The sequence below is a fragment of the Akebia trifoliata genome, chromosome 12, assembly GCF_017979445.1.
Source record: "Akebia trifoliata isolate Shusen 1 chromosome 12, ASM1797944v1, whole genome shotgun sequence".
Taxonomy (NCBI): domain Eukaryota; kingdom Viridiplantae; phylum Streptophyta; class Magnoliopsida; order Ranunculales; family Lardizabalaceae; genus Akebia; species Akebia trifoliata.
Window position 1 is genome coordinate 29,785,819 of NC_141386.1, and position 13,901 is coordinate 29,799,719.

At 34.5% G+C, this 13,901-nt stretch overlaps 1 protein-coding gene across 1 annotated transcript; it reads right to left on the reverse strand.

The window, feature by feature from the left end:
* Positions 1-2,551: 2,551 nt before the first annotated feature.
* On the reverse strand, positions 2,552-11,610 carry LOC147389381 (wall-associated receptor kinase 5-like). The gene is made up of 5 exons (XM_086419766.1): positions 11,437-11,610; positions 10,758-11,394; positions 6,541-6,723; positions 4,166-4,360; positions 2,552-3,651 (listed from the first exon to the last, which is right to left on the reverse strand). Exons 1-5 carry the CDS (start codon positions 11,608-11,610, stop codon positions 2,552-2,554), a joined length of 2,289 nt encoding a protein of 762 aa, XP_086275892.1.
* Between the last annotated feature and the right edge of the window lie 2,291 nt (positions 11,611-13,901).

Sequence of the window (13,901 nt, forward strand, 5' to 3'; positions counted from 1 at the left end):
CCTAACAAATCTTCAAGAACTTGTACTGTGGAGGCTCATGCTATCGAAGCCAAGTTTGGTAAATTTAAAGAACAATTTTTTTTCTCAAACGAACCAAGACAGCTCCGATTAATCGAATGGAATACTTCACAGAAGAAAGAAGCTCGATCTCGATGAAATCATAGTAGGAGAAGCAGACACTCACACTAAAAAACAAAAAATATTAGAGTCCTGGAGAGGTACAGTAGAGGCTACCCTGTGAGAGCGCGCGACAACTCCTTGAGGTTGAACTTAGGCATGAATTCAGACTCGCTATGGCTACAGCGCTATGGAGAGGCAATAGAGACTGCACGCATCCAAGTTCGACTGGAGATCTGTTAAACAAGACATATTAGATATCAAAAAGGGCAAATTCAAACTGATTTCAGGTCCAATAAAAAAATTAGGGTTTTCGATTGGGTGACCTAGTTGTAAAGGGGGAGCAACGACGGAGAGGAGCTGTGGAGGTGGATTTGCTAGAAAGAGGGACTCTTGAAGTTGTACATCCGTCGAGAGAAGATGTTCGAACTTTCGATTTAATGGCGGATTTAAAGGATTGCAGACCTGTTTTGTTGATGAATCTGTTACAGGATGAAGCCATGAGAGAGAGAGAGAGAGAGGATTTAGGGTTTAAGGTTTGGGGTGCAATTTGCAAATCCCAAACTAGTCAAAATTTTACAACAGGCTTCGTGCGCTTGTTTCAAATCTCGAGTTTACCACGTCTCGTCCCGTTAATGGAGGGGACCGCGTTGTCTCGGACGAGTCCAGTACTAGATAAACCATCAACACGGTTAACAATTGAGTCGTGATTTCCTGACTCGATTTTTTTCACTCGACTGCCGTGGCAAGGGCATAGAACCATAGATAGTTTTCTTCGGAATATAAGGAAAAAAATGTACAATCCTGTGTCCCTGCCACATAAGCCGAATAAAAAAAATCAAGTTAGAAAATCATTAGTCTTAACAATCACTAATCGATATATAATATATAATATATAACTAATGATAAATCAATATGGCAAAATATTTGTTGTCTATACATGGTTGATGTCGTGAGGGCACAGAATCATTGATTTTTTTTCTTGGTATATTAAAGGAAAGAAACCATGTTTATGTGCCCTTGTCATGTCAATTGCATACAAACAACATATGTTTTGCCGTGTTGATTTATCACGATTCTTAATATATATCAATTGGAGTTTGCCCATACATACAACACAAACATCCTCTCTCTGATTAAGGAGATACAAATGTAAAAAATAAAGTTGAAGGGATATTATTGAAATTTTTTAAGATTAAAGGGGTAAAAGATGAAAAATAATAAAGTAGATTAAAAAAGAAATATAAGAAAATTATAATGGATTAAGTGTAAAGAAAATAAAGAGTCTCATAAAATTATAGTTCGATAGGAGGGTTAAAGGGGTAAAATATGATAAATAATAAAATAGGTTAAAAATAAGTAAAAGAGAAAATATTGTAAAATTAAAAAAACGTAAAAAGTAAAAGAAATAAAGTGAATTTCATAAAACTAAAACTTGATGAGAGATTTATCCACAAACACACAAATTTGAGTTCTATCATTGTTATTAAAAACATTTGAGGTTAAGAGGTTAAAAAAACATGGGTTAAAGAGAAAATATAACAAATTAGAGAGAATGAAGATGAAAGACAAAAAAATGTGTATGTCGATGAGACATTTATCCACTCAAAAAACTGTAGTTGAGGGGACATTTATCCCCAACTCAAAAAACACAAGCAATTCAATTTTGTTTTATTATATAGATATTTGAATAATTATAAAATAAAAAAACCTATAAAATAAGATAGATTAAAATATGCTTAGTTGTAAGATCATATTTTTATTTAGATAATAAATATTTAATTATAAAAATATAATTATTTTAATTGGATTAAAAAAAAAAAAATACTGAATCAACACGGCTCTGTGATTCTGTGCATATAGTATGTCAGTTGAGTGTTTTTATTTTTTTTTGGTCATGCTAGAGTGACCTCAAGATTGACATTCACTTTAACAACCTGAAGGTGTGCACAGAACCATAGTTGTTTTCCACTCATATATCAATGAAAATAATCTATGACTCCATCCACACATCCACATCAGCAAAGTGAGAATCGATGTCGATATTGAGTATCTGTGTTTTGAGTCAAGTTAGAATGGCTCAATATTTATTGCTTGCAAATTGTAATGTTATGGCCTTGCTTTATACTTTGATCGGCAAAAGTCATAAAATAGCATAAAAACAAAAGATTGCAGTGTCTGATACTTTGTTGACTCTTTGCAAACCTTCACATGCTTGTCGATGCATAATTAGTTCTTCTCCATCCACTATAACACACTCAACATATCTATCTCCCACATTTTTTTCTTAAGAATCCCCACAAAACTTTCTCAGACACAATGCAAAAATAAATAAAAAACTTTGAATTTTTTTATAATTCAATCATGAACAAATACATGGCACCATACATGAAAACTAAATTTTCTCAATCATATGCAAATACATGTACCCATGTTAAATAGTAAAAATCTGAGGAAAACCCTCGTTCTCTTGATAGGATGAGGGACACCCATGCGACCTTCTCAGCTCATCAAGCAAAGAAGCAACTTCTTTCATTGTTGGCCTTTTTCTGCCTTTGGACTTCAAACATCTCCTTGCTAGTACTGCAAATTTGATTAGCTCTTCCTCCTTCCCTTCACTCACCACTCTATCATCCAAAACCTGAAAAAGTAGATTTGCTTTCATCGACGAAATGAAATATTGTCTTAAATATCTATCTTCATCGCTTCTAAAGTTAGATAATGGTTTCTGCCCCATTAACATCTCCACAAGAACTACCCCAAAACTATAAACATCACCCTTGTCTGTATATTGCCCTGTTTCAAGGAAGTCTGGGTCCATGTATCCTGGAGTTCCTTGTAGTAGTGATGCAGTTAAGTGAGTTTTTTCTTCAGGAATAGACCTTGAAATTCCAAAATCAGCCAATTTTGCTTTGTAATTCTCATCTAAGAGTATGTTCCTAGACTTTATATCTCTATGAAGAATGGGTGTGGAAGCAAATGAGTGCAAATAAGCTATGGCGCTCGCTACTTCTGTAGCAATCCTTAATCGATCTTCCCATGACATAGATGACATAGAGCCATGGATATGGTCGTAGAGAGTTCCATTGGAGACAAATTCGTAAACTAGTAATGGAACTTCAGCTTCTAAACAACAACCCAATAATCTTACCACATACCTGTGGACAATTTGGGAAAGAAGGCTAATCTCATTAACAAACTGCTCTATTTGGCATTCTTCCATTGTTTTGGATTTCTTAATTGCTACTATTCCACCATCTTGAACCATTCCTTTATAAACGGTACCAGCACCTCCTGTACCAAGGATCCTACTTTCGTTGTAGTTGTCTGTGGCCTTTTCAAGTTCTTCTTCAGTGAAGATTTTGGATTTGAGAATACCAACTTCATTGGAAGACATCTTTTCTTCTAATAGTAAACCACCATTTCGCTTAAAGAATTCTTGTTTACGTTTGATGAGCTTTCTTTTCTTCAGCTCCAAAATCAACAAGTAGCAACACCATAATAGAAATATAATGAGCACTGATAGGCTAACAACTGCATGATACCAAATAATAATAAGGAAAACAAATTATACTAGAGCCTTTGTGAAATAGCTATTTTTTGTATGTCATAAGCTAAGTTTAAAATCTTGTCTAGAGGTATTGTTTCAATCAGAGAAAAGTTGTGAATGAAACATTTTGGGACAATTTGAAACATTCCTGAAACATAATGATCATAACATAGCTCTAATTTGAAAAGATTGGATGGATAGAGTCAATGGAATTTTTAAGTGACTTGATATACAAATTTGAAAAGAATCAGTTTACCAAATTGACCCCGTATATGCATTGGGAACTCGTCTGGTTAATTGAGTTATGTTTAACTTCTTTTAGAAAACTAAATAAATATGATTTTAAATTAAAATATATCTTCTACATGGTTAATGATATAGAAAATCATAGATTTTGTAGCAATAAGTGTGGGGAGGGTAGGAGGTCATTTGGGGTGGCTTTTCTCTTCCATCTTGGTGTTGTGATCTACGTAGGCCTTGGGGGGACTGCCCCCCTACCTGCGTAGGGATCAGTTCTGAAGAAGGGTTGAAAAGGATCACTCGCTTCCTCCTTCTTTGTTTCTTCTTCAGTCTTTGAGTTTCCCCGGTTGTTGATGGGGTTACGATCATGGAAGGTACTGGTGTTGTTGCTGGTAAGACTTTTGCAGACGCGATAGGAAGAAAGAGACTCTTCCAAAGGAGGGAATATTATTCCTATTTTGGTGGAGAAAAATAAACAAATTTCAAATCCTTCTCTAGATCATTTAAAGAAGTTAAAATTGGAGATTAATCCTTTATTCATTGCAATTTTAGAGCCTATGGGTCGAAAAAGTGATGGTTTTTATCAAATTAAATCGACGTTGAAGGCTATAAATTCCTTCTTTAATGATGAGTGTGGCACTATATGGTTCTTTTGGTTGGGAAGTTACATGATGAAGACTGAAATCTAGAAGTTTACCAAGGTCAAAAGAATAAAACTGACTACTTCAAGCTTAGCAAGGACCATGAATCGTTATGGAGGCAGAAGTCTAGAGTTTCTTGGTTGAAAGAGGGTGATCAGAATACCAATTTTTTCCATATGTTGGCCAAAATCAGAGGTTTGAGGAATTCTATCAGAAGGATTAAATCTGTATCTGGTACTTGGTTAGATAACCAAGATGATATTGGAAATTGTGCCGTAGCGGAGTTTGAAGAGCTTCTAATCTCCTCTAATCCTTCTTTCGATACTCCTTTTTCGGATTTAATTGAACCTTCTGTATCTCACGACACTAATGAATTAAAAGATTGATTACTTGTCCAACAGAGGAAGATGTCTGGGGTGTGGTTAGAGAAAACAGATGGTTGGAAGGCAAAATTACTCTCAGATGGTGGGCGCTTGACTCTTCTGAAACATGTCTTGGGGTCTATTCTCATCTATTTGTTATCTATTTTGCTGATTCCAAAATCGATTGTTTGAATTATTGAAAGTCATTTTGCTAGTTTCCTTTGGCCTAGGGTTATTGAAAGTAAAACACAAGAGCCTCTATAATGTGACTGCGTCTCAAAACTCTACCCGTATTTTGAAGGCAATTGCTAAGGAGTTTAAGCAAGTCTAGATTTTTGATAGGGAACGGGTCATTAATCTCTTTGAAGCACCATAATTAGAAAGGAAACAGGGCGCTTGTAGAACAATTTCTTGAGGTTATATGTTCGGTTAGATTGGGAGAGGTTTGGATATTTTTTCAAATGCTCTTTTGTTAAGGAGGTTTGAAGATTTTTCTTCAACTTGTTCAGATTTCCTTTGCTGAATGGTGGTTCAATTTCTTTCTTACTTGCTGTTAAGAAATATAGGGTTATTTTTTATTTATTGTTTATTTAAGGGTAGAATAGTCTTTTCAATTTTCTTTGACTTAACCTATATATAGTCTTTTTGTATTTAGGTTAAATCATTTTTTTTGTATTCAATAGCTTTTACGTAGAATCAATAAAACAGGAGCCTTTTTCTTTTTCTGTGTGTTTTTGGATTGTTTAACACTTGCGTGGTGTGAAAATTTTACAGATCCAATGGGCAAGATGATACCGTGGCTGCTAGTTTGGGAAGTATGGTTAGCTCGCAACAAGTCGGTGTTTCAGGGGCTTAAACCATCTACTATTTCAACTATTAAAAGGGTGCAGTTGAGCTGGTAAATGTTTTGCCTCCTAAAACCTTGCCGAGTGGAAGAGTTATTGTTGTGTCGTGGGTTAAACCGAGCAGTGGCTGGCTGACACTGAATATTGATGGTTCTTGTGTGGGAAATCCAGGTCCTTCAGGACGTCTTGAGAAATGAAATAGAAGGTGTAATGAAGGCAGCAAGTATTTTTATAGGTCATGGCACCAATAATTATGCTTAATTCTATGCTTTGGTCCATGGGTTCCAATTAATTGCTTTGGAAGGTCTGAAGGTAGTCATTGAATCAGATTCTCATATTCTTGTTAAAGCGTTAAAGGGAGAAGTTTCCTTAGAACTTGGAATTTCTAATTGCGAGAAGTTTGAATCTCCTAAAGCACATAGAATTGGATGTCATTGAATCAGATTCTCATATTCTTGTTAAAGTGTTAAAGGGAGACAAGTTTCCTTAGAACTTGGAATTTCTAATTGCGAGAAGTTTGAATCTCCTAAAGCACATAGAATTGGATGTTAGACATGTCTTTCAGGAGGCCAATGGGGTAGCAGATGCACATGCTATACATGCATCTTCGTCTTCTTCCTCTAATTTCTTCCACTTTCTAAATTCACTTTCATTTATTGCTTAGAAGGCTTTCATGGATGAATCCGAGACGAGTTTAAATTTGTAAGACCCCTTTTTTTTTATTTCTATTAATAATATTACCTTGCTTGCTTAGCCACAAAAAAAAAAAGTGTGGGAAGAATTACCCAAAATGATGACCATCTTGTTAAATCGCTGAGCTTGGGCTATGCAACCAGTTCCATTGTTTAGACCATCACCGATTGAACCAGGTGGGCAAGTGCAGTTGTAACCTCCAATTGTATTAACACAGGTAGACTTCGTGACGCAAAGAAGTGTGCTTGGATCCAGATCCGCGCACTCGTCAATATCTAAAGCAACAATTAATAATCATGATCATTTAGCATTAGCAAGACATATGTATACAACTCAGTTCTTCATATTAATTAGGCACGAACGAGTTTGATGCGAGCTTCATGCTTAGAAAAATTATGCGAGGTGCCAACAAATGGACAAAACTATCAAAAGGAAAATTAGTTTGATTAAATATATAAAACTGTTTTAATTAAAAAATGATGTTGAAACCAATGGATTATATATAGAAGATTATTTATAAAATAAAATAAAAAAGGGAAAATGCCCACAAAGGTTACATTATAAGAAATATTGACTAAAACGTCTTCCATTTGAAAATTTGGACAATTTAAGGCCCACTTTCCAAAATATTTTCCTTTCAAGGATTTTGTTTTAACTTATGTTAAAAATTTATGATAAAATATCTAAAATACCCTTAAATATGTAAATTGCACCTAAATGAATTTATTTCGAATAAGATGAAAATAGGTGGAGTAACTTGATATTTTGTAAAATACTCAAAATACCATTAAACATATATTTTCTTCCCAATGAATCCATGTAATTTGTACCAAAAATACATTTGTTTTATTGACTAATGATAAAATGATTGTACACAGTTGATGTGGCAAGTGCATGGAAGAGTAGATCTTTTTCCTTGTGTATCTTGAAGAAAAAGATCTATGGTTCTATGCACTCACCATGTCAACCACGTGCGTGATAGTGCGTCATTTTATCCCCACCCTTGTTTATTTTTTATTTGCTTGTAATTTCATTGTTATTTCTAGAAATGACACTAAATCAATAATGAAAATCAGAGAGCTAGAAAATTGGCTGACTTGATTCGACTTGATAAAATTGAGGCAATTTGATATATAGACAATATTTGGTTTGCTACAACTAGTTGATTAGCTAACTTGGTAGAGTCATCAAGTGAACTCGTCTTAACTCATGAATTTCAAAAAAATAAATAAATAATCTAAGTAAAAGGTTATTTTGTCAAGAATAATGATGAATACACACGATTTTGGTAGGCGGTAGGGTATGCGGCTAACGTGGCAAGGGCACAGAACTGCACATCTTTTTGTTGTGTATCCCGATGAAAAAGATCTATTGTTCTATGCCCTTGCCACATCAACCGCATACCAAAACTCCGTGCATTCATCATGACTCTTTTGTCAAAATAATACAATGTTTAGGATATGTTTTGGTCATCAAACAACTTCAGAACACTCGTGAGTGGTGACGATCATGTGTAAAATAATGAAAACTGCTATTGGCACCACAACTTTTACTTGTTACACCCCAATTTCTTAAATTATTTATCACACCCCAATTAAAGATTAAAACACAAACATTACAAAGATTTGGCTCAAATTAAAATCTCAACATTACAACACGTTGTAACACTCATACAAGCAATTTCAGTACTTGTATATAATTGATTAAGCTCATATAAAATCCTAAACACCCCAAAAGAAAGAAATCTAGCAAAAAAATTCGAGATCAAGTTACTACTGGCACCCCAACTTTTACTTTTTCTCAACCATTCACTTATTTTCTTTATTTTTAATTGGGGTGTAATAAATAATAGTTGGGATGCCAATAGCAGCTCTCCAAACAATGATATTTCAGATATATTACGATTTTATGTGAATTATTCCTCAGAGACACATTCCTTTATGAGTAGTTATTTTGAGTACCTATGTAATATTTGTTAATCAATCAATGGTATTTTAGTATTTCTTTATGCATTTATAGTTGAATTAGTAACTTGATATGCAGAAGGGTATTTTAGTTATTTTACAAAATTATATGGATGGAAGTTACCAAAAATTTCTTATGAAGCAAACGTTTGGAAAATTGGGTCTTAAAAAGTCCAAAATTTCTAACATGGAACTATTTACTAAACATTTAAAAAAATTCGTAAGGGGGGGCATTTGCCCTACACGTTTCATTTGTCCCCACTCCCTCACCTCGCTCACCTCACTCCAATTTTTGCCCCTGCCCCTTTCAGTTTTCGGAGATATGGCGTTGCCTCTTGACTGGGTCTTCTCTCATAAACTAATTAGAAAATATCGAAATAATATTTTCTTCAACTTCCAATTAGAAACCTATGAATTTCTCCCCAAAATCATTCATCTTCTATTTCTTCAATTGTACCATTAACTATAGTTTGCCCGGCTCTGCCCCTGACTTCAACCTCAATGTCTAGTAGAAACAAACCCCTTTAATTTTTCACCCTCAACTAATCGGTTAATTTCTAATACATTGGATAGGATTATCACAGAAACAAATTAAAAAAAATATATATGTGTATATTATATATATATATATATATAGGGAAATGTTCAACACCCTAAGCTTTACCCTACACTTTAACAAACGTTTTTTGTCCTACATGGGTTAAAAGTTTTGGAATGGACTAATTTTTGGTGAGGATGATCTCTATGATTAGTAGATCATCCTCACCAAAAATCAGCCCATTCTGAAAGTTTTAACCCCATGTTTACAAGTTGAAAAATCGTGGACCGTCCATTTTTTTGTAAATCATTTTTTATGGGGTTAGAAGTTTTGGAATGGGCTGATTTTTGGTGAGGATGATCTCCTCACCATAGAGATCATCCTCACCAAAAATCTGCCTATTCCAAAACTTCTAATCCATGTAGGACAAAACACGTTTGTTAAAGTGTAGGGTAAAGCTTAGGGTGCTGAACGGGACCCATATATATATATATTATAGGGAAATGTTCAGCACCCTAAGTTTTACCACACACTTTAACAAACGTTTTTTGTCCTACATGGGTTAGAAGTTTTGGAATGGGCTGATTTTTGGTGAGGATGATCTCTATGATTAGAAGATCATCCTCCCCAAAAATCAGCCCATCCAAAATGTTTAGCCCCATGTTTACAAGTTGAAAATTGTGGATCGTCCATTTTTTATAAATCATTTTTGATGGGGTTAGAAGTTTTGGAATGAGCTGATTTTTGGTGAAGATGATCTCCTCACCATAGAGATCATCCGCACCAAAAATCAGCTCATTCCGAAACTTCTAACCCATCTATATATATATATATATATATATATATATATATATATAGGGTCCCGTTCGGCACCCTAAGTTTTACCACACACTTTAACAAACGCGTTTTGTCTTACATGGGTTAGAAGTTTCGGAATGAGCTGATTTTTGGTGAGGATGATCTCTATGGTGAGGAGATCATCCTCACCAAAAATCAGCTCATTCCAAAAATTCTAATCCCATCAGAATTGATTTACAAAAAATGGACGGTCCACGATTTTTCAACGTGTAAACATGGGGCTAAACATTTCGGAATGGGCTGATTTTTGGGGAGGATGATCTTCTAATCATAGAGATCATCCTCACCAAAAATCAGCTCATTCCAAAACTTCTAACCCATGTAGGACAAAAAACATTTGTTAAAGTGTGTGGTAAAACTTAGGGTGCTGAACATTTCCCATATATATATATATATATATATTGAAGAAAGAAATGAAGAAGTTAACCTCTATAAATGATGGCATGGCCCCTCTTCAAGCTGTTAACCTCAAGTGTAAAACCATTTGTAACCTATCCAACTTCATCCAGGAGATTGAACTCTTTGAGTCTATCCTGTATTTTCAACTATTACGTGTCTCATTTGGCCCTCACTTCCTCACCTCCCTCCAATTTTTGCCCCTACCCCTTCCAGTTTTTGAAGATGAGATTGCCTCTTGACTGGGTCTTCTCTCATAAACTAATTGGAAAAGACCTAATATTATTTTCTTCAACTTCCAACCAAAAACCTCTGACTTTCTCCCCCAAAACCATTCATCTTCTAGTTCTTCAACTGTACCATTAACTATAGTTTACTCGGCTCTGCCCCTGACTTCATCCTCAGTGTCTTGTAGAAACAAATTCCTTTAATTTCTCACCCTCAACTAATCGGTTAATTTCTAATACATGGGATAGGATTATCACAGAAACAAATATTAAAAAAAAAAAAAAAGTTGAAAAAAGAATATGAAGAAGAAAGATCATGTTAATACCTTGGCATCCTTGAGGAAGATATGGGTTCCCTCTGTAACCTTCATTGCAGGAACAATGATATCCCCGGTTACCTTTAACTGAGTTAGTGCACTTGCTGTTTCTTCCACACGGGTTTGCTGATGCTGATTCTTGTTCACAGGTCATGTTCGATATCTCCCAATCAAGAACAACTGGGGGTCTATTATTCATTTCCCTAACATTTTCATTCGAAAGATTTGACTTGGAGAATTTGAACCATTGTTCATCAACCAAGAGCGCATAGCCCCCACAAGAAGACTTACTAAAACTTAAGGGTATGGAGGTACTGGTGATGCTACCGAGAGAAATAAAGAAATGCTCTAGACCATTTGGGATTGAAGTCTGGCAGCATCCCATACCGTTACAAGATCCATCTATGACATTATTTGAATCGTTACAAAATGATACACACCCATTCATCATACTCATAGTGTTTTTATCCTCACCAATGAACGCTATGCTATTGCATCCACTGACTGTGAATTTGTTTTGGGTGTGGGAGAATGAGAATGGAGATCCTGATAAGTTTAGCCATTTTCTGAACTTAACAGTTGTTGTGCCAGATGGGTCAGCAGTCTTTGTGCCGGATTGGTTGTGACAGTCAGTGTCAAAACTCGCCTAAATTAACACTGTTAATTGCCCTTTAAGCGATATATCTACAATGGGAAATCGGTAAGGAAATGAAAGCGTCAATTCAGAGTTATTGCAAGCTAATTTGAAGCCTAGGCCTGCGTAACACCTTTCATCTCCAATGCCAAATGGATAAGGAACGGTGATGTCCCCACATTTATCCATGCACCCTTCTTCCTTAGCTATTGTTGTTGCTGCTGCCATGTCTACGCATAGTAATAACATTATTAGGAGACAGTACCGACCCATTTTGCTTTCTTGTTTGCGCTTACCACCGGTTTTTATTTTTTATTTTTATATATAATAAAATTTGAAGGATGATGAAAATGACTGGATGCATGCATATATATGCATGGAAAAGGTAAATTGCTAAGCTAGAAGATTCCAACTTAGCAAGTTCGTTAGACGTGTGGAAAGTGTTCTCACGTCTTACGTTCAACTCTCTTAGAACCCAACTTCAAGGTTACTTTCCAAAAAAAAATTCATTTGAAAATTAATTTCATGGTTTACTTTTCAAACCCCCAAAACCATGCTCGTTTAATTTCATCCACATATAGATGGGTTCGTCTAATTAGTGCCCTAAAAATGGCATGTGACAGCGATTTTTCGTAAATCACTTTTGATGGGATTAGAAATTTTGGAATGGACTGATTTTTGGTGAGGATAATCTCTATGATATATATAGGGAGACAATGTATTTGTCCTATATGACTTAAAATTTTTGTATTGAACTGATTTTTTGTGTAGATGATCTCTATGGTGAAGAGATCATCCTCACAAAAAATCATCTCAATATGAAACTTTTAACCCTAGTAAAAGTGGTTTGGAATTGTGGACCGTTGATTTTTTACTGTTAATTTGTAAATCACTTTTGATGGGGTTAAAAGTTTCAAATTGGACTGATTTTTTGTGAGGATGATCTCCTCATCATAGATATCATCCTCACAAAAAAATAAAAAATAAAAACAATCCAATTCAAAACTTTTAAGTCATATAGCACCAATGCGTTGAGGAAGGTATGGGTTTCCTCTGTGACCTTAAATGCTACTAAAGTTATGGGGATCTAGAATTTTTTATACCCATGGAACCCACAACTACGCTGTTTTGTTTCATCAATTCTATGTCCTCAAAGAAGTCCCAAGTAAAAAAAATTATAAGGATGAAATTTTTAGGGGATCTTATCCATTATAGGGACCTAAAAATTTTCACTCAAAAGCCCACAGTTCTTTACTTTTTTCAATTGTAAAATCTTTACGGTTCTAAGAAAACCCCAAATGAAAGAAATAAATCTGAAATTTGGGCGCTCAAAGGAACCCAAGTAAAAAAAAAACAACCCATCCTATAGTTACATGAAGAAGAGAATTCTAGCATACCCACGATATGAACGCAACATCATCAATTTTAAAAAAAATACATAAAGAGGAAAATCTTACATTAGGTAGAAATATTCATTATCTATATCGATTTCAGATGAATTTCCATCAATTTCTAAACTTTTAGTGAAAAAAATTGATTTTCTATAGAAAATAAGATGATTTACAAAAACAAACTTAAGCAAGAAGAAAGGATGGTTTCTTGAAACTCAAAGTCTCATTGAGAAGAAGAGTTGAGTACAACCCTAACCATCCCATGCCATTTTTACCGAAGTACCCTTTATTTTGAAAAAAAACCCGACAATATTACCAAGTAAATTTAACTCGACTCGGTGAGTTTTAAAATTACATATAACATGTTAAATTGTTAATAAAACTATGAAGCAAAACACTCCCAAATTTGAAAGAATATTATTTTTGAACTTGATCCTAAGTTTGAAAATGGATGGCCATTGAAACCCCCACATAATTCCCAAATTTAAGTGTAAATTTTAACGAAAAAAAAAACTCTTTTAAGTTCTTGTACGCCCAGTGGCATCGGTTCATATTTTTAGATGGCATGAAGTGAGCTCAACTTCTCTGAGTAAGATTTTAGATCTTACTAAGTTACTAAGGCTAGCCTTACTAAGTTTGAAAGAGTATTTGTTTCTCACAATTTTAAATATAAAAATTGAGAGATTTAAGCAGACCTATACTGTTGCAATTTTATCACAAAAGCTAGCTCCTTTTATCAAGTTTGTTACCAAACAAACCATACTTACTGAATCAGACTAGCATGACTAAATTAGTAAGATTTCAAATCTTACTAAGATCTTTGAGCCCACATGGATTATCAAATTGGCAATCCAACACCACAGCCTTATATATTCCATGGAAAAAAGTCAGATTCAAAATAACAAAAATTCGAAATTTTCATTTTTGAGCTTGATCATAAGTGCTGAAATTGGATGGCTACCAAACTCCCAAAAAACGAAAATTCATTGATGAAAATTAACTTTCTTTTTTGAAATTTTTTGTCAAAATTCTTTGAATTTTGTCCTTTATAAACCTGTTGCATCAGATTATGTTTTTGGATGGTACAAATTGATGTGGTTACAATGCTTCATATCTTATATTCTAACA

Coding starts and splice junctions, on each gene's coding strand:
- LOC147389381 (XM_086419766.1), bottom strand. CDS start 11,610: ATGGCAGCAGCAACAACAATAGCTAAGGAAGAAGGGTGCATGGATAAA. Junction 4,361..6,540: donor CAAGATGGTCATCATTTTGG/GTAATTCTTCCC, acceptor CCACCAAAATAG/GAATAATATTCCCTCCTTTG. Junction 3,652..4,165: donor CAGAACTGATCCCTACGCAG/GTAGGGGGGCAG, acceptor GGTATCATGCAG/TTGTTAGCCTATCAGTGCTC.